The sequence below is a fragment of the Oncorhynchus nerka genome, linkage group LG23 (genome assembly GCF_034236695.1).
Source record: "Oncorhynchus nerka isolate Pitt River linkage group LG23, Oner_Uvic_2.0, whole genome shotgun sequence".
Taxonomy (NCBI): domain Eukaryota; kingdom Metazoa; phylum Chordata; class Actinopteri; order Salmoniformes; family Salmonidae; genus Oncorhynchus; species Oncorhynchus nerka.
In genome coordinates, this window is record NC_088418.1 from 34,484,039 (window position 1) to 34,511,179 (window position 27,141).

The 27,141-nt window shown below is 41.4% G+C and overlaps 1 protein-coding gene across 1 annotated transcript in view; it reads left to right on the top strand.

Moving 5' to 3' along the window:
- LOC115107210 (phospholipid phosphatase 4-like) overlaps positions 1–27,141 on the top strand; it is a 146,832-nt gene that overhangs the window by 95,478 nt on the left and 24,213 nt on the right. Inside the window, exon 3 of the mRNA XM_065008059.1 lies at positions 5,852–5,942. Within this exon, the coding sequence (XP_064864131.1) occupies positions 5,852–5,942 (91 nt within the window). The remainder of the gene's footprint in view (positions 1–5,851; positions 5,943–27,141) is intronic.

Genomic DNA, 27,141 nt, shown 5'->3' on the forward strand with positions numbered 1-27,141 from the left:
CTGTAAGAATTCTAGTCACATTCAAATTCTCTGCAGCACAAACATTCCTCATTGTCAGCATTGGAGCGCAATTTCCACAACTGCATCACCAGTCTGTGTTGATTCTGGGGATGGGTTGGAGCTGTGGTCCAGCTACTGCTGCAGCTTCAGTGGCTAGTGAAGCAGTGGCCACCTGAGGCTCAATTTGCCTAAGTTCTTCACCCGAATACTTACATGCTGACCAGACCGGACACGTCGCGTGTGCGAGCGTTGCAAAGTAAATTTAGAAATCTATGTTATTCAATTATTGCACCCACACTGCTCGCGCGCGCCAACGATCTTCTGTGATGCCAGGGTCTAAAATAGAACTCCTTTCTATTTCTGATGCAGATTGCACTGAAAGTCCTGCCTCTCCCATCTCCTCATTGGGTTATAGAAGCAGGTACCCACGTGCCATCTCCTCATTGGTTATACCCACGTGGGTGATTGACGCTTCTTGTTCATGGGTAAAATGGATGGAGTCCTGCATCTTTGCATCGATTACAGAGGACTGAACCGGATTACGACCAAGAATCGTTACCCCCTACCCCTGATGTCCTCTGCATTGGAGTTGGCCCAAGTGGCCCAATTCTTCACCAATCTGGACCTCCGTAACGTTTACAATCTGGTGAGAATTAGGGAGGGAGATATTTGGGAAACTGCCTTTAACACACCTAATCACTATGAGTATTTAGTCATGCCCTTCATATTATGGAACTCACCAGTAGTCTTTCATGCATTGGTCAATGACAGTCTTAGGGATATGTTGAATCGGTTTGTGTTTGTTATTTCAAAGATATCCGGATCTTCTTCAAATCGCTTCCAGAACACACATTGCACTTCCGCCAAGTACTGAGAAGCTTCCTGCAGTGCCAACTATATGTCCCGATAGAGAAGTGTGATTTCCAAGTATAACAATTGTCCTTCCTGGGTCACAATATCTCTACCGTAGGCATGCAAATAGACCCCGTAAAGGTTGAGGTGGTCGCCGACTGGCCCCGTCCCACCTCACTCAAGCAGGTCCAGCGGTTCCTGAGGTTTGCCCATTTTTACAGGTGTTTTATACGCAACTTTGGTGAAGGTGGCAGTGCCTCGCACGGTCCTAAACTGTAAGTCCCAGAGCTGTTTTTGCTGTACTCCCGAGGCTGACAGGGCATTCATGGAGTTCAAGAGACATTTCATCTCTGGACCCATCCTCATTCATCCTGATCCTACTCGTCCCTTTGTGGTAGAGGTGGACACCTTGGACACTGGAGAAGATTCACAGCGGAACGAGGATGACAAGAAACTACACCCATGCTCCATTCTCTCCAAACTGTTTTCGCTTGGAACCCAAATACGATGTAGGCAACCGGGAGCTCTTGGCTGTTAAGTGAGCCCTTGAGGGGTTGAGACACTGGTTGGAGAGGATAACTCATCCGTTTGTGATCTGGACAGACCACAAGAACTTGGTCTCCATTCAAGAAGCCAATAGTTTTTTTTTAACAGTTTCGTTTTCATACTAGCCTATCGCCCGGGATCCAAGAATGAGAAAGCAGATGCCTTGTCCTGCCAACACGATGTCTCTAACGAGGAGAGGGCCTCCGAGCCCATCATCCCCAGCTCCTGCATTGTTGCCCCTGTGATATGGAGTATTGAGACCATGGTCCGACAAGCCCAGACCCAAGAACCTGACCCCGGCGGGGGACCCACTACCAGCCCGTTCCCGAGTTCTACAATGGGGACAGTCCTCTAAATGAACTGGTCATCCAGGGGTTAATCGGACACTGGAGTTCCTGAGGCAGAAATTCTGGTGGCCCAAAATAATTGAGGATGTGAGATCCTTTATTGCGACCTGTTCCACCTCTGCCCAAAGCAAGTCTTCCCAATGCGGGGCCACAATGTGGGATTTGCTCCAACCTCTGCCCATCCCCAGCTGGCCCTGGTCCCACCTGTCCTAAGACTTTATCACAGGGGTACCTCCATCCCAAGGGCTTACCACTATCCCAGTGGTCGTTGATAGGTTTTCCAAGGCAGCCCATTTCATTGCCTTACCCAAGGTTCTCTCAATGAAGGAGACCGCTGATCTCATGATTACCCATGTATTTCGACTACATGGACTTCCCCAGGACATTGTCTCGGATCGTGGGTCCCAGTTCGTCGTACTGTATTGGAAAGCCTTCTGCTCCATGCTCGGGGTCAGTGAGTCTCTCCTCGGGTGGGATTCCACCCAGAGTCGAATTGGCAAATGGAGCGGGCCAACCAAGAGCTAAAGAAGTTCCTCCGCTGTTTTGTCTCCACCCAGGCCAGCAACTGATGCCAGTTCTTCGTGTGGGCGGAGTATGCTCACAACACACTGCCGAACTCATCCACTGGACTGTGACCCCCTGATCCCTGAACAAGAGACCGAAGCGAGGGTGCCGTCAGCCGAGGCGTTCATTCGAAGATGTCGCCGCACTTTGATCAGAGTGCGATCCGTCTTGCTCCGCTTATCTGCCCAACACCAGGCACACCGGCACTGAAGGCCTCTTCGGCTCCTCTGACCGGATCAACGGGTGTGGCTGTTCACCCGTGATCTTCTCAACTTTTTTGGGACTTGGGGGCAGTATCGAGTAGCTTGGATAAAAAGGTGCCCAGAGTAAACTGCCTGCTACTCAGTCTTAAAAGCTAGAATATGCATATAGTAGATATGGATAGAAAACACTCTGAGTTTCAAGTTTCTAAAACTGTTTGAATGATGTCTGTGAGTATAACAGAACTCATATGGCAGGCAAAAACCTGAGAAAAAATCCAACCAGGAAGTGGGAAATTTGAGGTTTGTAGTTTTTCAAGTCATTGCCTATCGAATATACAGTGTCTATGGGGTCATATTGCACTTCCTACGGCTTCCACTAGATGTCAACAGTCTTTAGAACCTTGTTTGACGCTTCTACTGTGAATGAGGGGGGAATGGGAGCTGAATGAGTCAGGTGTCTGGCGTCTCACAGCGCTGTCTTAGGCGTCTCACTGTACGGACATTGCAATGTATTGCCCTGGCCACCTCTGCAGTCCTCATGCCTCCTTGCAGCATGCCTAAGGCACATTCATGCTGATGAGCTGGGACCCTGGGCATCTTTCTTTTGGTGTTTTTCAGCAGAAAGGCCTCATTAGAAAGTCAGAGTCAGTAGAAAGGCCTCATTAGTGTCCTAAGTTTTCATAACTGTGACCTTAATTGCCTACCGTCTGTAAGCTGTTAGTTCACCATGCACCATTCCACAGTGCAAGTTCTTTAATTGTTTATGGCATGGGAAACAGTGTTTAAACCCTTTACAGTGAAGATCTGTGATGTTACTTTGATTTTTACTAATTATCTTTGAAAGATGTTCCTGAAAAAGGGATGTTTCTTTTTTGCTGAGTTTATAATATATGAGTGATGGTAAAATACCATAATCCAATTGGTACAATATTATATCACTGGAAATTCATGCTTAGTGTTTAATTTACAGTGTTATAATGTGTGTTACTGGTGAATTCTGTCCTTTGGTGGGAAAATTTCGCAATTTAATTTAGTCAACACATTCACAAATGGTGCTGTGATCACAGTTTTGAAGTTTCATAACTAACTAGCAGCACAAGCAAACATTGTTGTGCAAATTTCTCTTGATCTATCATCAACATCAATAATCTCTGCAATCCTCCTGCCATTGAGATTTAGATTTTGTCTCTGGATTTTATTAAAGCGACATCACATAGAATTGGAAAACCAGATACTGCGATGATTGGCTTTCTACCTTCTTTTTTTGGTTTTGCTCCTCACCTGATTGGATAAAGGCAGCGGTGGCCGTGTGACATTTGCATTAAGTTGAGCAGAGCTGAACCTTTCTACCGCTCCGCCAGCATGGTTCTCGCTGCTCACCTTCCCACAATCACCGCACATTTCTCTGCGTGCCCTCTTTGAAAATGAATGAGTGCAGAACGTCTCTTACCTAAGCTGCATCTGGTGAAAATGGGCTGTATAATAGATGCATAGTTAAACCAAAATTCAGAGAAGAAGTTGTGTATCCCTTTAAAGTGTATCTCTGAATGCTTCAGAACATTATTTGTTCTATAATCTTGCAATTTGTCAGTACAACTTTCCAATGTTACACATTTGTATTTGTATACATTTTTGGGGAAAAGTAAAGGCAGGCATCCATTAAACATTTAATTACATTTCTATGGCCTTAGTGTATTTAGCAAAAGTGTTGTTTGGCAAACAAATTCAGTTTAGTGGGCTGTGTTAACTGTTTTTCAAAAGTGAACCATCAAACAATCAAGAAAAACTGGAACTGCAGTCCATTAAATTTAGTTCCTTTTATAATGCGCCACTCATAAAGATTGGCGACAGGTGTCACAAACGTAATGCCCAAGTATCTCTGTCAATGACAAGGTGCAATAAAACGTCAGTGAATGAAAGATTGCCTTCAGAGGGGTCAATACACAGTGTGTGCATTGCAAATGGAACCCTGTTCGTTATATAGTACATTATTTTATGGGCCTGGTCAAAAATAGTGGCCCATATTAAGTGGATAGTGTGCCATTTGGGACGCAAATGGTATCTCAGGGAAAGTGTTTGCATCTCTGATGACAGACACTAGCTCTCTTTAAGGTCATCCATCTGAGCATGTCCCTGAACTGAGGAAAATATATCTGGAAATTAAAATAGGCAGGATGGAATATATTATTTTCTCCTCCTTGATGTCATGAGCGCTAATATCTTTGGCATTTGCCAGGATCTACAACTATAAAAGTACAGAGCCTCAGGCTCACATCCTAAAATGCATGCACTCAGGCACACACAAAACCCAAGTACGCAAGCACGGATGAATGCTTACACGCCTTATCTTTCTAGGAACTCTTATTCCTCTTGGTAACTGAGGGTAACCTCTTATTAAGAAATGTCAATTATGTTTTAATGTTCTCTATCTCTCCCTAAAAATCTCTCCTTAATCACGATGACATCCTGAAATACTTTCCAACGAACCCTCAAACTTTCCCATAGCAAGCAGCGGCATATTGCTGTTCCCCGATATACACTGAAGAAGGTTCAAACCATAAAGGGGAGCCTTCTGTAAAAAGCAAGAAAGACTGTAATAAAAAACACTCTCAAATACATTTTTTAAAATTGTCATGACAAAATTACACATTTGTGTTGACAAAGCAACAATACACACTCTCTGCTTCTCCCTCTATCACTTTTGTGCTGCACCCAGACCGGACTATGTCTATCCTGTACCTATTCCATAGTTATCCATCATCCCAGAATTTAAAGAGCCCTACTCAGTCTGTCCTCTCATAGACCTGCTATGATCTCCCTGGTGAGGTTATTATTGGCAGAGAGCGATAGTCATTTTGACACAGATTGCTAAACTGATACGATGAATGAGATTCGAAGGTCCAAGGATCTCTATCTCAAGGGAAATTAAATGCGCTGTGCACATCAATGTGCTACACATCTTAAGAAACAAACACAACCCCCCCCCCCCCCCCACTGCAGAACCTGAAGGATTATTGATTTGGGGCCGAAAGTAATGAACACATTATGAGGCAGAAATAATTACTTGGGAGCTGCGATGGACCAAGTCTCCTATGAAATTACAGCCACTGAACACCAAACAGAACTATCCCTTTAGTGCAGGAGACTCCAGAGCACAATAAAGAACCTTGTTTGTGGCAGCTCATTTATCAATATTTGGAATAAAACTCTCCATTGAAGATATCACACTGCACACTCCCAGTGGAAAGATTCTTTGTGAAATGATTAAGAGTTTCTGTAATTGACAGCAATGTGTGTTGTATGTGTCTAGATTGTGTTTTCTTCTTGTTTTCTTCCCAGGCGATTTCATTTCTCACTCCGTTGGCTGTGATATTTGTGGTGAAGATCATTCAGCGGACAGATAAGACAGAAATCAAGGAGGCGTGTCTAGGTATGTATTGTATGGACCCTTACGTTGACTCATCCTTTTATTGTTATCAACAGTGCTTGAATTGAGGGGCTATGTCAGGGTATGCCCTACCTCTTGTTAAAGAAAAGGGCAAAAGCATACCTCTTGTTACTTTCAGATTTTGAAGGGGCAAATATGTATCTTGATTATATGAAGCAATCTATAATGACTCTGCGATGATTTAGGCTAGAAACAAGTGCAAATTCCACAAGAGAGACGTGATTCTGATGCACATGAGGATATTGTTCGTCTTTGTGACATTCAGTGGCTAAGCTACAACATTCTATAGTTAAGGAGTCAAAAAAAGACTGCTTGGTAAGTAGTCTATTGTGTGACTCATGATGCACATGAGGATATTGTTCATCTTTATGACATTCAGCGGCTGAGCTACAACATTCTATAGTCAAGGAGTCAAAAAAAGACTGCTTGGGAAGTAGCTCAGCTGCTGAATGTGAATAATTTTCTGAGAAATATGTAAATGATAAATAATGGGTCAAATGAATTACAATATTACAACATACAGTATTTCTTAGCGGATAAACATTTGTGAAAATATTCTCCTTTATTTTCCCTATCAATATTATCATGAAAAAGCCTGAACAAAACATGCCATGCGTCAAGTTACACTATGTAGAGTTACAGAAAATAAGCTTTAAACAAACAAAAAAATCCTCAATAAACAATCATTAAAGTAGGCTCAAGTGCAGTCTCCTGACAGCATTTTTGCCTCCAACTATGACTCACTCACATTTACCACACATCTGTTTAATTTATTTGGTCTTTCACAATAGCTAATGTTAGTCAGTAGAACAATTCCTATTCCTTAAAATGGGCTAAACTATAGGGTAATTAGTGTGCTTGTTTTTCCATACTTTGTACATTATTCCACTTTTTCTCAGTTTGCCAGTGCAACTATTTATTTGAAGTCTGAAATGCATAGTTGTGCATTTGAAAATGCATTTACTGCAGATATGCATTTTTGCAGGCATTTTCATGTAAGCTATATTATCTGGTGACATAAAGTTATTTCTAATAGCATAATGTTTTTTAACCTACCAAAATATGAGCAATCTTTTTGTCGGGTAAACATTTATTCCTGATCACATTCCACCTTCTGACGTAAAGATATGCTACTTTTTAGGCTTTACGTTATTAGTTTGGTATTTTTTCATGGTTCAAGGCCAATTTTGAATAAAGAGCCATGGTCACTTTTAGGTGGAAGGAGCCACATTAGCAGGTCAGATTAAATTGTCATGTGAGGCATACAGCATGTTTTATGCTAAGACAATAACACAAGCTCTTAAAAAACTGACCAGCTAAATTAAGACAGTGGTGAATAAACAAAGTAATACGGTTTACAGCTATATTTATTTGTGCTCATTACACAACAGGTAAAGTATTCGCAAGCCTTACAGCCTGGAATTAAAATTTATTTTTGGGGGGCTTGTATCATTTGATTTACACAACATGCCAACTACATTGTAGAGGCAAAATATGTTTTTATTGTGAAACAAACAAGGAATAAAACAAAAAAACTGAAAACTTGAGAGTGTATAACTATTCACTCCCCCACCAAAGTCACCTTTTGCAGCAATTACAGCAGCAAGTCTCTTGGGGTATGTCTCTATAAGCTTGGCACATCTAGTCACTGGGATTTTTGCCCAGTCATCGAGGCAAAACTGCTCCAGCTCCTTCAAGTTGGCTGGTGTACAGCAATCTTTAAGTCATACCACAGATTCTCAATTGGATTGGGGTCTGGGCTTTGACAAGGCAATTCCAAGACATTTAAATGTTTCCCCTTAAACCACTCGGGTGTTGCTTTAGCAGTATGCTTAGGGTCATTGTCCTGCTGGAAGGTGAACCTCCATCCCAGTCTCAAATCTCTGGAAGACTGAAACAGGTTTCCCTCAAGAATTTTCCTGTATTTAGCACCATCCATCATTCATTCAATTCTGACCAATTTCCCAGTCCTTGCCAATGAAAAACATCCCCACAGCATGATGCTGCCACCACCATGCTTTCACTGTGGGGATGGTGTTCTCGGGTGATGAGAGGTGTTGGGTTTGTGCCAGACATAGCATTTTCATTGATGGCCAAAAAGCTACATTTTTGTCTCATCTGACCAGATGTTTGGGTACTTTCCCACATGCCTTTTGGCGAACACCAAACGTGTTTGCTTATTTTTTTCTTTAAGCAATGGCTTTTTTCTGGCCACTCTTCCATAAAGCTAAGCTATGTGGAGTGTACGGCTTTAAGTGGTTCTATGGACGGACACTCCAATCTCCGTTGTGGAGCATTGTAGCTCCTTCAGGGTTATCTTTGGTCTCTTTGTTGCCTCTCTGATTAATGCCCTCCTTGCCTGGTCCGTGAGTTTTGGTGGACGGCCCTCTCCTGGCAGGTTTGTTGTGGTGCCATATTCTTTCCATTTTTTTATAATGGATTTAACGGTGCTCCGTGGGATGTTCAAAGATTATGATATTTTTTAGAACCCAACCCTGATCTATACTTCTCCATAACTTTGTCCCTGACCTTTTTGGAGAGCTCCTTGGTCTTCATGGTACCGCTTGCTTGGTGGTGCCCCTTGCTTTGTGGTTCTGCAGACTCTGGGGCATTTCAGAACAGGTGTATATATACTTAGATTGCACACAGGTGGACTTTATTTCACTATTTATGTGACTTCTGAAGGTAATTGGTTGCACCAGATCCTAATTAGGGTCTTCATAGCAAAGGGGGTGAATACATATGCATGCAACACTTTTCAGTTTAAAATTATTATTATTAATATTTTTAAGCAAGTAATTTTTTTCATTTCACTTCATCAATTTGGACTATTTTGTGTATGTCCATTACATGAAATCAAAATTAAAATCCATTTAAATTACAGGTTGTAATGCAACAAGTAGGAAAAACACCAGGGGGATGAATACTTTTGCAAGGCACTGTAACCATTACCACAGGCAAGAACACAGTCTAGACCAGGTATGATGGTTGCATAACGAGATTCTGATATCATCAAGGAAAAAAAAAAAAACTCAACTCGTCGTGTTTGGAGGACAAAGAATGCTAAGTTGCATCCTAAGAATACCATACCTACTGTGAAGCATGGGGGTGGAAACATCATGCTTTGGGTCTGTTTTTCTGCAAAGGGACCAGGACGACTGATCTGTGTAAAGGAAAGAATGAATGGGGCCATGTATCGTGAGATTTTGAGTGAAAACCTCCTTCCATCAGCAAGGGCATTGAAGATTAAACGTGGCTGGGTCTTTCAGCATGACAATGATCCCAAACACACCGCCCGAGCAAAGAAGGAGTGGCTTCGTAAGAAGCATTTCAAGGTCCTGGAGTGGCCTAGGCAGGCTCCAGATCTCAACCCCACAGAAAATCTTTGGAGGGAGTTGAAAGTCCGTGTTGCCCAGCAACAGCCCCAAAACATCACTGCTCTAGAGGAGATCTTTATGGAGGAATGGGCCAAAATACCAGCAACATTGTGTGAAAACCTTGTGAAGACTTACAGAAAACGTTTGACCTCTGTCATTGCCAACAAAGGGTATAATATTGCCTAAAATAGAATAAAGTATTGAGATAACCTTTTGTTATTGACCAAATACTTATTTTCCACCATAATTTGCAAATAAATTCATTAAAAATCCTACAATGTGATTTTCTGGATTTTTCTTCTAATTTTGTCTGTCATAGTTGAAGTGTACCTATGATGAAGATTACAGGCCTCTCTCATCATTTTAAGTGGGAGAACTTGCACAATTGGTGGCTGACTACATACTTTTTTATCCCACTGTATGTGGCTGACGCAGACACACAACATCCAGGAATAGCTGCATTTATTTTGTTTATTTCACCTTTATTTAACTAGGTAGGCCAGTTGAGAACAAGTTCTAATTTACAACTGCGACCTGGCCAAGATAAAGCAAAGCAGTGCAACAAAATCAAACAACACAGAGTTTAACATAAACAACCGTACAGTCAATAACACAATAGAAAAAAATATATGTAGAGTGTGTGCAATAGTAGAAGAGTAGGGAAGTAGGCAATAAATAGGCCATTGAGGTGAAAAAAATACAATTTAGCATTAACACTGGAGTGATGGATGTGTAGATGATGATGTGGAAATAGAGATACTGGGGTGCAAAAGAGCAGGAGGGTAAGTAATAATATGGGGGTGAGGTAGTTGGGTGTGGTATTTACAGATAGGCTATGTACAAATCCCCATAGAAGACTGCCAGAGGTCCGGACAACAGGCCCTCCGATTGGACACACTGAACTCTGTCTGAGAAGTATATGGTGAACCAGGCGAGGCAGTCATTTGAGAAGCCAAGGCTATTGAGTCTCCCAATAAGAATGCGGTGATTGACAGAGTCGAAAGCCTTGGTCAGGTCGATGAAGACGGCTGCACAGTTCTGTCTTTTATCAATGGCGGATAGGATATCGTTTAGGACCTTGAGCGTGGCTGAGGTGCACGCATATGACCAGCTTGGGAACCAGATTGCATAGTGGAGAAGGTATGGTGGGATTCGAAATGTTCAATGATCTGTTTGTTAACTTGACTTTCGAAGAGTTGAGAAAGGCAGGGCAGGATGGATATACGTCTATAACAGTTTGGGTCTAGAGTGTCTCCCCCTTTGAAGAGGGGGATGACCATGGCAGCTTTCCAATCTTTGGGGATCTCAGACGATACGAAAGAGAGATTGAACAGGCTAGTAATAGGGTTGCAACAATTCCTGTGGATAATTTTAGCAAGAGATGGTCCAGATTGTCTAGCCCAGCTGATTTGTAGGGATCCAGATTTTTTTGCTCTTTCAGAACATCAGCTGTCTGGATTTGGATGAAGGAGAAGCACGTGGGGCTTGGGCAAGTTGCTACAGAGGGTGCTGAGATGTTGGCCGGGTTAGGGGTAGCCAGGTGGAAAGCATTGCCAGCCGTACAAAAATGCTTATTGAAATGTATACTGTCTACTCTCATAAAATTTGGTTCACTTAAATTAAATTCCAAAGATCAGTCAACAGAATTATTGCCACTTAAATTCACTTTCCAAGAGCTCTTACCACAACTCACTTAAAAACCAGGAATCATTTACAGTTATATCAAGAACACATTTTCAAATTTTGTACATTACTGCCACAAGTAGCAGAAAACGGTATTGTTGGAAATCAGTCATAACTTATTCAGTCAGTAGCTTAGTTATAATGTTAAATCCTATCTACTTTCTGTTATGAAACAAAACACTTCAGTTAATCACCAGCCTATTGAATTTGACTGGGAAGACAAAAAAACAATAACACAACACACTACACAGTTAGACAAAAGAGTTAAGAATGAGTTAGTCCAAGTAAGGAGTAAAATCATGAATGTGTAATAATGTGTTTGTTAATGTGATTGACTCTACACACAGTAATGAGAGAAAATTGATAGAGGTACTCACAGTTCTTGTAGAGGAAACATACAATGTGACAGTGGATGAGTGGACACTTGAGACATGGCTTCAGTTCATGTCATGAAAGAGTTGACAATGGGAGTGGAGTGTTCATCACTTCTTAAGTCAGGGAACAGGAGGGGACTTAGCTGGCCCTTCCAGACTCCCTCCACCTACCCAATGACATCGGAGTACAAAAATCGGTTAACCTGCTAACTGAGGAACTCAATTTAACCTTGCGTAATACCCTAGATGCAGTCACACCCCTAATAACAAAAAAACATTTGTCATAAGAAACTAGCTCCCTGGTATACGGAATAGCCGAGCCTAAAGCAAGCTTCCAGAAAATTGGAACGGATGTGGCACTCCACCAAACTGGAAGTCTTCCAGCTAGCTTGGAAAGACAGTACCGTGCAATATCAAAGATCCCTCACTGCTGCTCAATCATTTTTCCAACTTAATTGATTAGAATAAGAACAATCCCAAATGTATTTTTGATACTGTTGCAAAGCTAACTATATAGCATTCCTCAAGAGAGGATGGCTTTCACTTCAGCAGTGATACATTCATGAAATTCTTTGACGAAAAGATCATGATCATTAGAAAGCAAATTACTCCTCTTTAAATCTATGTATTTCTCCAAAGCTCATTTGTCCTGAGTCTGCACAACTCTGCCAGGACCTAGGATCAAGGGAGATACTCAAGATTTTTTATGAAACTTTTTTCATGAAACTAGTGATGGCCTCTTCAAGGACCCTAATTCCAACTAAACTACTGAAAGAGCTGCTTCCTGTGCTTGGCCCTCCTATGTCGACAGTAATACACGGATCCCTATCCACCGGATGTGTACCAAACTCACTAAAACTGGCATTAATAAAGCCTCTCTTGAAAAAGCCAAATCTTTACCCAGAAAATATTAAAAACTAAGATCTCCAATTTCTCCATTTTTTTGTTAAGCTGTTGCAGTAACTCACTGCCTTCCTGAAGACAATGTATACAAAACGTTTCAGTCTGGTTTTAGACCCCATCATAGCACTGAGAACGCACTCGTGAAGTTGCTAAATTATCTTTTAATGGCTTCAGACCAAGGCTCTGCACCTGTCCTCGTACTCCTAGACCTTAATGCTGCTTTTGACACCATCGATCATGACATTCTTTTGGAGAGATTGGAAACCTGAATTGGTCTACACGGACAGGTTCTAGCCTGATTTAGATCTTATCTGTCGGAAAGACTGTCAGTTTGTCTCTGTTGATGGTTTGTCCTCAAATGTAAGTGTGTTCCTCTATGTGTGTTTCGATGTTCCTCTATGTTCAGTTTTAGGACCACTATTGTATTCACTATATATTTTACCTCTTGGTGATATCATTCGGAAACACAATGTTGACTTTCACTGCTGTGTGGATGACAGACAGCTGTACTTTTTAGATGAAACATGGTGAAGCCCACAAATTGCCCTCCCTGGAAGCCTGAGTTTCAGACATAAGGCAGTGGATGGCGGCAAATGTTTTACTTTTAAAATCCGACAAAACAGAGATGCTAGTTCTTAGGTCACAAGAAACAAAGAGATCTTTTGTTGGATCTGACAATTAATCTTGATGGTTGTACAGTCGTCTCAAATAAAAATGTGAAGGTCCTCGGTATTACTCTCTATTTCAAGGACAGCTTGTGTACATCATCGTAACATTGCAAAAATATGAAACCTTCTGTCCAGAAAAGTTAATCCATGCTTTTGTCACTTCTAGATTACCACTACTACTACTACTGCAATGCTCTACTTTCCGGCTACCCAGATAAAGTCTAAATAAACTTCAGTTAGTGCTAAACACGGCTGCTAGAATCTTGACTGAAAGTCAAACATTTATTCATATTTTTCCAGTGCTAGCCTCTCTACACTGGCGTCTTGTAAAGGCTAGGGCTGATTTCAAGGTTTTACTGCTAACCTACAAAGCCTTACATGGGCTTGCTTCTACCTATCTCTGATTTGGTCCTGCATACCTACTGTATATAGTACGCTATGGTAACAAGATGCAGGCCTCCGTATTGTCCCTAGAATTTCTGAGCAAACAGCTGGAGGCAGGGCTGTCTCCTATAGAGCAACATGTTTATGGAATGGTCTGCTTATCCACATGAGACGCAGACTCGGTCTCAACCTTTAAGTATTTATTGAAGACTCATCTCTTCAGGAGGTCCTATGATTGTGTGTATTCTGGCCCAGGGGTGTGAAGCTGAACGGAAAGGCACTGGACCAACGAACCGCCCTTGCTGTCTCTGCCTGGCCAGCTCCCCTCTCTCAACCCGGGATTCTCTGCCTCTAACCCTATTACGGGGGCTGAGTCACTGGCTTATTTGTGCTCTTCCATCTCGTCCCTAGGAGGGTGCGTCACTTGAGTGGGTTGAGTCACTGACGTGATCTTCCTGTCCGGGTTTGGCGCCCCCCACGGGTGTGTGCCGTGGGGGAGATTTTCGTGGGCTATACTCAACCATGTCTCAGTGTAGTACATTGGTGGTTTGAAGATATCCCTCTAGTGGTGTGGGGGCTGTGCTTTGGCAAAGTGGGTGGGGTTATATCCTGCCTGTTTTGCCCTGTCCAGGGTTATTGTCGGATGAGGCCACAGTGTCTCCCGACCCTTCCTGTCTCAGCCTCCAGTATTTATTCTGCAATAGTTTGTGTCGGGGGCTAGGGTCAGTCTGTTATGTCTGGAGTATTGCTCCTGTGTCCTGTGTGAATTTAAGTATGCTCCCTCTAATTCTCTCCCTTTCCCTCCCCTCCCGGAGGACCTGAGCCCTGGAACCATGCCTCAGGACTACCTGGTTGTGGTGCTGCTACAGTTTCAACTGTTCTGCCTGCAGCTATGGAACCCTGACCTGTTCACCAGACGTGCTACCTTGTCCCGGACATGCTGTTTTCGACTCTCTCTACCGCACCTGCTGTCTCTATCTCTCAATGCTAGGCTATGAAAAGCCAACTGACATTTAGTCCTGAGGTACTGACCTATACAACCTTTGTCATCATTACTATTAATTGACCCTGCCGGTCATCTATGAACGTTTGAACATCTTGGCTATGTACTGTTATAATCTCAACCTGGCACAGCCAGAAGAGGACTGGCCACCCCTCAGAGCCTGGTTCCCCTCTAGGATTCTCCCTAGGTTCCTGCCTTTCTAGGGAGTTTTTCCTAGCCACCGTGCTACAACATTTGCATTTCTAGCTCTCTGGGGTTTTAGGCTGGGTTTCTGTATAGCTATTGAAGGAATTTAATTCCTCTGTTTTAATTCCCAATTAAAATTAAACACTCTGTCAATTCATAAGAATTTGTATGACCCTTATTTTATAGAAATAGACAGAGCCCGGTCTAAAGTCAAATAGCAGCCTTTATTCACCAGAGTACTGAACACGATACAGGTTACCACAGGTTATAAACTGAAAATGACGTCATTAGTTCCAGCACCAACCCGTGCCATCTCCGTTCCAGTACAAAGGCTGTATCTCAAGCCTTCCCACATCCGTCTCCCTACCAATTTAATATAATTTATGAGTCAAGGTTTTCTCGTGTAGATGAGCATTTTAGCCAGTCTGATTCATTTGTACCAAGGAACAGACAGTCATTGTTCTAACTCTTAACCACATTCACACACATTATATTCAGTACTGGGATCAAGAAAGAAAATTCATACATATACAGTAAGATAATAGTATTCTGATTAGTACATGTACAGTAACATAGTAGTATTCTGATTAGTACATCCTGATTAAAATGTATACATAATTAGTCATTATAGATACAAATTCCCTTAACAATAGCACTTTGTGACATCGGCTAATGTAAAAAGGGCTTTATAAAGACAATTGATTGATTGATTGAAATACAAATAGCAGATACATTTCACAAATGAAATCGTAGGTTTGAACAAGTTTGTCCATGAAGTTAAACAGAGACTGTGCATCTCGTCCACTTGACACATCAAAGTAGCCCAAGAAGCATTCCTGAATAAAGCCCCAATCATCCACATACCGGACGATAACTGACCCCCAACGATTTAGAACTTTAAAAAAGGCTGGTAAACAGACTCATGTTGACTTTGCATGAGAGTTATCTTCACAGTTTAATCGCTGGTGTTCCACCTCTGCGGTTATGACTTTCCAGGGGCTCTGCGATCTGATTGTGCTAGAGCAATTTAAAGATGCAATCCCTGATCATATAGCCACGTACAAACGAAAGTGAGACTGTCTCTGAAGCTGCGGTCTTGGCGGATGAGTATGTTTTGAAAAGTGGCTTTGCAGAGCCCCGTTATCAGAATGAGTGGTGGCTGTTGTTTCTCTGTTAGGAAGAAACAACCCAGTGCCAGTGAAGATCCTGAGGTACACAGGTAATTGATTTGAACACTGTCAGTTCGATTGCATAAACTGATGTTGGATTCTGAACCGGTGAAAAGTGAGGTTGTCGTAGGGATGGGTCCTCCATTGCCTATTGAGGGTATCAACATTATCCTTGGGAATAACTTGGCTGGTGAGTGTGTATGGTCTGTAATGTCTCCATCTCTAGTGGTTTCCTGTAAGCTGTCATTTGTAGGGATTCCCGATGAGAGCGCGCAGAGTTTCTCAGAGGTGTTCCCTGCATGCTTGGTGATTCGTTCCATGATCTGTGATGACCTGGTCACTGCGCCGGCTAATGATGATGTTACAAAGAAATCTGCCACTACTTTCCCTGTTATCCCGATATCTGTGTCCCGCTCTGATCAAATCAAGGAGCAACGGACTGACCCCACATTAGAAGAGTTTCTTGACAAAATTGTGCCTGTGGAACAGTTGGGAGATGTCACCCATGTTATTTTCTCCAGGTTGATGTCCTGATGAGAAAGTGGGTGTCTCATAGTAGTAGTTTTGTGGGGAGGCTATTAGTCAGGTTTTTGGACCAGTTAACCTTTGTGAGTTGGTGCTGAACACTTCCCATGACGATGTTGCTGGACATCTGTGCATGAGGAAAACTTACAATCACATGAGACATTTCTTTTGGCCTAGGTTAAAGAGAGATGTTTCTGCGTTCATCAAAACCTGTTACACCTGTCAATTAATGGGTAAACCTAATCAAGCTATTACGCCGGTACCACTGTTTCCTATTCCGGTAGTCAGCCAACATTTTGAGTATCTGATTATCGACTGTGTTGGCCCTCTGCCTCGCTATAAGAATGGTATTAGTTACCTGTTCACTGTGAAGGCAGACCACCAGGTTTCCTGCTGCTTATCCTCTCCGGTCTATTATGACTAAGTCTGTGTTAAAAGCTTTGAACTCTGTTTATCTCGCTGTTTGGAATCCCCAAGGTTATTCAAAGTGACCAATGTTCTAATTTCCCCTCTAATCTGTTTGGTCAGGTTCTCCAACAGCTCCATATTAACCACAATTTGGCTAGCGCCTATCACGTGCAGAGTCAAGCAGCGCTGGAATGTTTCCATCAACTCTTAAATCTTTATTAAGTGCTTATTGTATGGAGATGGATAAGGATTGGGAGGAGGGGTTGCCTTGGTTACTGCTAGTTGCCAGGGAGGTTTCAAAAGAGAGCACAGGTTTCAGTCCAAATTACCTTGTGTTCGGACATGCGGTGCTCCAGGATGACCGGAAGTCTCCCGAGCCACCTCAATCCCTGTTATTTTATGTGTGTTGCTCTAGCATTTCCGACGATGCCTGTACACTGCTGGATGTTTTGGACAACCTTCTCACTCATCTAACTGCTGATAGGCGACACGAGTTGGTCGGTCTGATTCGTAATTTTACAGTTTTGTTTTCTGATACACCTAAAATGGTCAGTTGAAGCAGATGCTAAGCTACAGGACTTTATTGCTAGCACAGACTGGAATATGTCCCGGGATTCTTCCGATGGCATTGAGGAGTACCCCACATCAGTCACTGGCTTCATCAATGAAGTCATCCCCACAGTGACTGTAAGTACAGTTGAAGACAGAGGTTTACAGACACTTAGGTTGGAGTCATTAAAACCTGTTTTTCAACCACTCCACAAGTTTCTTGTTAACAAACTACGGTTTTGGCAAGTCGGTTAGGACATCTACTTTGTTCATGACACAAGTCATTTTTCCAACAATTGTTTACAGACAGATTATGTCACTATCACAATTCCAGTGGGTGAGAAGCTTACATACACTGTTGACTGTGCCTTTAAATAGCTTGGAATATTCCAGAAAATGATGTCATGGTTTTAGAAGCTTCTGATAGGCTAATTGACATAATTTGACAAAATTGGAGGTGTACCTGTGGATGTATATCAAGGCCTACTTTTAAACTCAACACCTCTTTGCTTGACATCATGGGAAAATCTAAAGAAATCAGAAAAGACCTCAGAAAAAACGTTTGTAGACCTCCACAAGTCTGGTTCATCATTGGGAGCAATTTTCAAATGCCTGAAGGTACCAAGTTCATCTGTACAAACAATAGTACGCAAGTCTCAACACCATGGGACCACGCAGCTGTCACACTGAGGAAGGAGACGCGTTCTGTATCCTAGAGATAAACGTACTTTGGTGCGAAAAGTGCAAATCAATCCCAGAACAACAGCAATGGACTTTGTGAAGATGCTGGATGAAACAGGTACAAACGTATCTATATTCACATTAAAATGAGTCCTATATCAACATAACCTGAAATGCCGCTCAGCAAGGCAGAAGTCACTGCTCAAAACCCGCCAAAAAAAGACAGACTACGGTTTTTAAGAAATGTCTTCTGGTCTGATGAAACGAAAATAGAACTGTTTGGCCATAATGACCATCGTTTTGTTTGAAGGAAAAAGGGGGAGGATTGCAAGCCGAAGAACATCATCCCAACCATAAAGCACGGTGGTGGCAACATCATGTTGTGGGATTGCTTTGCTGCAGAAGGGACCGGTGCACTTCGCAAAATAGACTGCATCATGAGGTAGGAAAATGATGTGGATATATTGAAGCAACATCTCAAGACAGTCTTCCAAATGGACAATGACCCCAAGCATACTTCCAAAGTTGTGACAAAATGGCTTAAGGACAACAAAGTAAAGGTATTGGAGTGGCCATCAAAAAGCCTTGACCTCAATCCAATAGAACATTTGTGGGCAGAACTGAAAAAGCGTGTGCGAGCAAGGAGGCCTACAAAACTGACTCAGTTACACCAGCTCTGTCAGGAGGAAGGAGCCAAAATTCACCCAACTTATTGTAGGAAGCATGTGGAAGGCTACCCGAAACGTTTGACCCAAGTTAAACAATTTAAAGGCAATGCTACCAAAAACTAATTGAACGAGTGTATGTAAACTTCTGACCCACTGGGAATGTCATGAAAGAAATAAAAGCTGAAATAAATCCTTCTCTCTACTATTATTCTGACATTTCACATTCTTAAAAAAAAGTGGTGATCCTAACTGACCTAAAACAGAGAATTTTTACTAGGATTCATTTCTCACAGCGGAAATCCCATTAATGGGATTGATATGACAACAGCCAGTGAAAGTGCAGGGCGCCAAATTCAAACAACAGAAATCCCATAATTAAAATTCCTCAAACATACAAGTATTATACACCATTTTAAAGATAAACGTGTTGTTAATCCCACCAGTGTCCAATTTCACAAAGGCTTTACGACGAAAGCATACCATATGATTATGTTAGGTCAGCACCTAGTCACAGAAAAACACAGCCATTTTTCCAGCCAAAGAGAGGAGTCACAAAAGCAGAAATAGATATTAAATTAATCACTAACCTTTGATGATCTTCATCAGATGACACGCATAGGGTTTCATGTTACACAATACATGTACGTTTTGCTTGATAAAGTTCACATTTAAATCCAAAAACCTCCATTTACATTGGCACCGTTATGTTCAGTAATGTTTTGCTTCCAAAACATCTGGTGATTTTGCAGAGAGCCACATCAATTTACAGAATTACTCATAATAAACATTGATTAAAGATACAAGTGTTGTGCATGGAATTATAGAAACACTTCTCCTTAATGCAACTGCTGTGTCAGATTTTTAAAAAAGCTTAACGGAAAAAGCACACCATGCAATAATCTGAGTACTGTGCTCAGAGACCAAAACAAACCATACAGATACGCGCCATGTTGTGGAGTCAATAGAAGTATGAAATAGCGTTATAAATATTCACTTACCTTTGATGATCTTCATCAGAATGCACTCCCAGGAATCCCAGTTCCACAATAAATGTTTGTTTTGTTCGATAAAGTCCACCATTTATGTCCAACTCCTTTTTGTTCGTGCTTTTGGTTCACAAATCCAAATTCACAAGGGGCAGGCACTTAGTTCAGACAACAGTTCCATTACAGTTTGTAGAAACATGTGAAACGATGTTTAGAATCAATCTTTAGGATGTTTTTATCTTAACCTCTTGAACCTCCGGGGGCAGTATTTCATTTTTGGATGAAAAACGTTCCCGTTTTAAACAAGATATTTTGTCACGAAAAGATGCTCGACTATGCATATAATTGACAGCTTTGGAAAGAAAACACTCTGACGTTTCCAAAACTGCAAAGATATTGTCTGTGAGTGCCACAGAACTAATGCTACAGGCAAAACCAAGATGAAATTTCATATAGGAAGTGAGCCAGATTCTGAATGCGCTGTGTTCCAATGTCTCCTTATATGGCTGTGAATGCGCAAGGAATGAGCCTACACTTTCTGTCGTTTCCCCAAGGTGTCTGCAGCATTGTGACGTATTTGTAGGCATATCATTGGAAAATTGACCATAAGAGACTACAATTACCAGATGTCCGCTGTGTCCTCCGTCGAAACTATTGCGTAATCTCCAGGTGCGTGCATTTTTCCATTTTGTTCAGAGGAGAAACCAAACTGCCACGAGTGACTTATCATCGAATAGATATGTGAAAAACACCTTGAGGTTTGATTCTAAACAACGGTTGCCATGTTTCTGTCGATATTATGGAGTTAATTTGGAAAAAAGTTCGCCGTTGTAATGACTGAATTTTCGGGGGTTTTTCTTAGCCAAACGTGATGAACAAAACGGAGCGATTTCTCCTACACAAATAATATTTTGGGAAAAACTGAACATTTGCTATCTAACTGAGAGTCTCCTCATTGAAAACATCCGAAGTTCTTCAAAGGTAAATGATTTTATTTGAATGCTTTTCTTGTTTTTGTGAAAATGTTGCCTGCTGAATGCTAGGCTTATTGCTATGCTAGCTATCAATACTCTTACACAAATGCTTGTGTAGCTATGGTTGAAAAGCATTTTTTGAAAATCTGAGATGCAGGGTTGTTAACAAAAGGCTAAGCTTGTGAGCCAATATATTTATTTCATTTCATTTGCGATTTTCATGAATAGTTAACGTTGCGTTATGGTAATGAGCTTGAGGCTATAATTACGCTCCCGGATACGGGTTTTGTTCTTAGCCAAACTTGATGAACAAAACGGAGCGATTTCTCCTACACAAATAATGTTTTTGGAAAAACTGAACATTTGCTATCTAACTGAGAGTCTCATCATTGAAAACATCCGAAGTTCTTCAAAGGTAAATGATTTTATTTGAATGCTTTTCTTGTTTTTGTGAAAATGTTGCCTGCTGAATGCTAGGCTTATTGCTATGCTAGCTATCAATACTCTTACACAAATGCTTGTGTAGCTATGGTTGAAAAGCATTTTTTTTAAATCTGAGATGCAGAGTTGTTAACAAAAGGCTAAGCTTGTGAGCCAATATATTTATTTCATTTCATTTGCGATTTTCATGAATAGTTAACCTCTTGCCTCTACTTGGGACGCTTGCGTCCCAACTAGAGCTCTGGAAATGCAAATGTGCTACGCTAAATGCTAATAGTATTAGTTAAAACTCAAAAGTTCATTAAAATACACATGCAGGGTATCAAATTAAAGCTACACTCGTTGTGAATCCAGGCAACAAGTCAGATTTTTAAAATGCTTTTCGGCGACAGCATGAGAAGCTATTATCTGATAGCATGCACCAATACACTACAACAGAAAAGCACAGCAGGGGACGTAAACAAAATAATTAGCATTTCGGCGTTACACAAACCGCACAATAAAATAGAAAACAGTCATTACCTTTCACCATCTTCTTTGTTGGCACTCCTAGATGTCCCATAAACACTATTGGGTCTTTATTTCGATTAAATCGGGCCATATAAAGCCAAGATATCGTTATATGTAGACTGTGTGATAAACGAAAAAAACAGCGATTTCACAACGTAACGTCATTTTTTAAAATTCAAAAAGTAGACGATAAACTTTCACAAAACACTTCGAAATACGTTTGTAATGCTACTTTAGGTATTAGTAAACGTTAATAAGCGATACAAATCATCCGTAGGCGATGTAAATATCATTAGCTGTCATCTTGGAAAAAAATTCAGGAGAGAGCTCTTCCGGAATGATCTGGGCGGAGACCGGAGGTAAGTCGTGCCCCTCTTTCGGTTCAACCAAGAATCAATGATGATTCAATTCACAAGACTCTAGACAACATGGGGATGCTGTGGGAGTTGAATGCTCGGTCTTATCTAATTCCGCTCACTGTTAACAATTGCTTGAAGTGGCGCAAGGATATTTATTTCCATTTTCTGTGATCAGGTTTTCCTGCGCTTTCCGATGTAACGCACGTTATGTAATAGCCACAGTCGTGATTTAACCAGTTTTAAAAACGTCCGAGGGTTTCCTATCCACACATTCTAACCATATGAATGTACTATATTCCTGGCATGAGTAGCAGGGCGCTGAAATGTTGCGCGATTTTTAACAAAATGTTCAAAAAAGTAGAGGGTCGACTAAAGAGGTTAACGTTGCGTTATGGTAATGAGCTTGAGGCTATAATTACGCTCCCGGATACGGGATTGCTCGTCGCAAAAGGTTAAATCTTCAATAATATTCCAACCGGACAATTCCTTTGTCTTTAGAAAGCAAAAAGGAACGCAGCTAACTCTCACTGAGCGCATGGCTTTCTGCCAGACACCTGAGTCAAACAGCTCTTACTCTCCCCCCCTTCACAGTAGAAGCCTGAAATAAGGTTCTAAAGACTGTTGACATCTAGTGGAAGCTTTAGGAATACAATCGGACCAAATTTTCTTCTGTATATTGGATAGGCAAAGACTTGACAACCTACAAACTTCAGATTTCCCACTTCCTGGTTCGATTTTTTTTTCTCAGGTTTTTGCCTGCCATATGAGTTCTGTTATACTCACAGACATCATTCAAACAGTTTTAGAAACTTCAGTGTTTTCCATCCAAATATACTAATAATATGCATATCTTAGCTTCTGGGCCTGAGTAGCAGACAGTTTACTCTGGTTACCTTATTCATCCAAGCTTCTCAATACTGCCCCCCAGCAATAAGAAGTAAAATGTCAGGAATTGTGAGAAACTGAGTTTTTAAATGTATTTGGCTAAGTTGTATGTATGTAAATTTATGACTTCAACTGTATTAACCCCAACCAGATGCCACGGATTACAGGCAACATCTGCACTGAGATATAGTAGAGCTGCCGCTTTCAAGGAGCGGGAGAAGTTTATATAATATCCCGCTATGTCCTCCAACGAACCATCAAACAGGCAAAGCGTCAATATAGGACTAAGATAGAATTCTCTCTCTCTCTCTCTCTCTCTAAAAGCATTCAATGCAGTTATTTGCTGTGCTTTCAATTAAGTTATGCCGTCCTGTTCTGATATAACTGATGCTATAGCAGAATCAACACCAACCTCCTCAAGAGCAGCCATAGACAGCGCCCACTACAGTTTATTCTCGTTGTCGTCATCAATTTAACCCTCTCCACAGATTATCAGAGGACGGTGATTGGTCCGTTCATTTGATGGAAGGAGAGGGAGGGCTCAAATGGTTTGAATCTGGACGAGGCCAGACTGTAGCAAAACATAATGTGAGCACTCGAGATTAGGAAAGTTCGTACAAGGCTAGCCTTCCTTCAACTCTCAACAAGCCACTCTTCATGACTAGATCAAGCCTGAAGACCGTGCTGTTTCTCTTCAGATTTGTGCCTCTTTCCAAATCAGCCATTTCCTCTGAAATGTAGGATTGCTTTCTCAGCCTGCATCATCTAGTCCGCAGAGAGACTTTGGCCACTCAGTGATGTCTTGAATGTCTTCATCTGTTCTTCAACTTTTTCTTTGTTCTTACTGTTCTTGGGTTATTTTATTTTATCACTTGCTGCAGTGTCGTCTTGACTTTCAGCTTCCAAGCTGCTGCCCTTTTCAAATTACTCCACTATGAAAAGTGTTCAATTAGTTGACTTTTAGGGTTATTTTCTTATTTCACCACTATGCAATTAACAGTGATGTCTTTACGTCAGGAAGAACAGGAAGGCCCTCACACTGTTTATGCTCCCAATTCACCGCTTCATTGACATTTAGATCCGAAACAGAGTGCTCGCATCCCAAAATATATTTTTCACCTCACTTGACCATTACGCACGTGACGCATGCTGGGTGTGGAAACAATTAAATTAACTTTTGCACATAGTCAATAATAATTAATCACAGAGGTACATATGGTCATAAAGGACTATATAATTACAAATTGGTCTAAGTTTCTTTACCTCAGGGTCATCAAAAGGAATTGGGGCTCAGGTCCTCTGGCATCTCTAGTCTCTACTGAGACTCCACCCTCAGCAGAAAGTCTGGACCTTCAATCCATCTCCTGGATTTCAGGAAAGATTATTCAGTTTTGCAACGTGACGCATTCAACTGGATTGACTTTGGAGCTCTCATTCCGCCACTGAATAATCAAACCTCTGATGACTGAGACTTTTTGCCAAAAATATGTGGAACATTCTTGTTTTGATGGCTATATAGCACAACACAGATGTGCTTTCAGTCCAGAAGACTGATTATTCCAGTTCAATCTAAAACTGATTTCAACATTGTATCAACACGTAATGCAAGTTCTTCTGCTGCAAGCTCTCGGGGAATGGTCATTTGCTTTAGTAGGGCTACTCTCTGTTTGCCCATGAATGTAATATTTTAATTTACTTTACCTTTATTTTACCAGGAAGTCATACTGAGACTAAGGTCTATTTTACAAATGAGCCCTGAATGATATACAGTGCATTCAGAAAATATTTAGACCACTTCCTTTTTCCACATTTTGTTACATTACAACCTTATTCTTAAATGGATTAAATACAAAGAAATCCTCATCAATCTACACACAAAACCCCATGACGAAGCAAAAACAGATTTGACATTTTTGCACATTGATATAAAATAAAAACAGATACCCTATTTACATAATTATTCAGACCCTTTGCTATGAGACTCTTTTCATTGATCATCCATGAGATCATCCATGAGATCTTTTTACAACTTGATTGGAGTCCCCCTTTTGTAAATTCTATTGATTCGATATTATTTGAAAAGGCACACACCTGTCTATATGAGGCCCCACAGTTTGACAGTACATGTCAGAGCAAAAACCAAGCAATGAGGTCAAAGGAACTGTCCCCAGATCTGTCAAGGCACAGATCTGGGGAAGGGTACCAAGAACACAGTGGCCTCCATCATTCCCAAATGGAGGAAGTTTGGGTCTATCTCCAAGCCATAATACTCCTGAACAGCTAATCAAATGACTATTTGCATTGACCCCCTCTTTTATGCTGCTGCTACTATCTGTTTATTATCTATGCATAGTCACTTTAACTCTACCTACATGTAAATATTACCTCCACCAAATGGTGCCTCCGTACATTGATTCTGTTCCGGTATCCCCTGTATCCCCTCGCTACTGTTATTTTAACGCTGCTCTTTAATTATTTGTTACTTTTATTTGATATTTTTACGAAACACTTGTTTTTTTAAACTGCATTGTTGGTTAAGGGCTTGTAAGTAAGCATTTCACGATAAGGTCTACAGCTGGCGCATGTGACAAATAACATTTGATTTGAAGACAGCGCAGGAGTGGCTTCAGGACAAGTTTCTGACTGTCCTTGAGTGGCCCAGCCAGATTCCGGACTTGAACATCTATGTAGAGACCTGGAAATAGCTGTTCAGCGATGCTTCCCATCCAACCTGACAGATATTGCGAGGATCTGCAGAGAATAATGGGAGAAACTCCCCAAATACAGATGTGCCAAGCTTGTAACGTCATTCCCAACAAGACTCGAGGCTGTAATTGCTGCCAGAGGTGCTTCAACAAAGTACTGAGTAAAGGGTTTGAATACTTATGTAAATGTGATACGTTTTTAAAAAATATATAAATTAGCAAAAATGTCTAGTAACCTGTTTTTGCTTTGCATTATGGGGTATTGTGTGTAGATTGAGAGAAAAAAATAATTTAATCATTTTTAAAATAAGACTGTAACGTAACAAAATGTGGAAAAAGTCAAGGGGTCTGAATACTTTCCGAAGGCACCCATTGGTTCTTAGAGGGGCATTCTGCAGTTCAAACAACAACTAAGCCAGTACCTCGCCACTATTTTGGTAAAAATCTGAAGAATGGGGGTGTGGAGAACTGTAACCACTCTCTAATTAATCGATAGCTGTGGATACAAACTGACAATTTCCACCATAAGTCTAAACAGTGTTTAAAATAGCATAGAACAAACATCTATTTTGGGTTCTGATTGGGTTTGACAATTGACTAAACTCAAGAGGCATTTCTTATATAAGAAATATGTCTCAAGAATCAATGGGTGTGTGTAAAAGTAAAGAAATGTATGAAGTAATCAAAGATTGACACTTTAAATAACTATAACTTATACATGTATTTTTATTTTATTTAACCAGTTAGGCCAGTTGAGAACAAGTTCTCATTTACAACTGTGAGCTGGACAAGATAAAGTAAAGCAGTGCGAAAAAAACAACACAGAGTTACACATAGACAAACGTACAGTCAATAGCACAATATAACAATCTATGTACAGTGTGTGCAAAATGTAGAAGATTTAGGTAGGTAAGGCAATAAATACTCAATAGAGGCGAAATAATTACAATTTAGTGTCAGCGTCATGTGTATAGGTGGCAGGGAAGTCAGGCGCAGGAGAGTCAAAATGAAGTGTAAATGGAGTCTTTTAATAAATGTCAACAGAACATGCTCCATAACACTAAAACGTACAGACATGAAAAAACATGGGTACGAGGACCCGTCGCGCACCAACACAACAAAATGACAACACTGACAATTAAACAATCTCTGACAAAGACATGAGAGGAAACAGAGGGTTAAATACACAACAGGTAATGAATGGGATTGAAAACAGGTGTGTGGGAAGACAAGACAAAACCAATGGAAAATGAAAAATGGATCAATGATGGCTAGAAGACCGGTGACGTCGAACGCCGAGCACCGCCCGAACAAGGAGAGGCAACGACTTCGGCAGAAGTCGTGACAGTACCCCCTGCTCCAGCAGCGCGTCGACACCGGCCTCGGGGACGACCCGGAGGGCGAGGTGCAGGGCGATCCGGATGGAGACGGTGGAATTATGATAACATGGAAGGATCTAACACGTCCTCCACCGGAACCCAGCATCTCTCCTCCAGCCCGTAACCCTCCCAGTCCACGAGGTACTGAAGGCCCCTCGCCCGACGTCTCAAATCCAAAATGGATCGAACAGAGTACGCCGGGACCCCCTCGATGTCTAGAGGAGGTGGAGGAACATCACGCACTTCAGCCTCCTGGAGGGGGCCAGCCACTACCGGCCTGAGGAGAGACACATGGAACGAGGGGTTAATACGGTAATTAGTGGGCAGTTGTAACCTATAACATACCTCGTTCACTCTCCTCAGG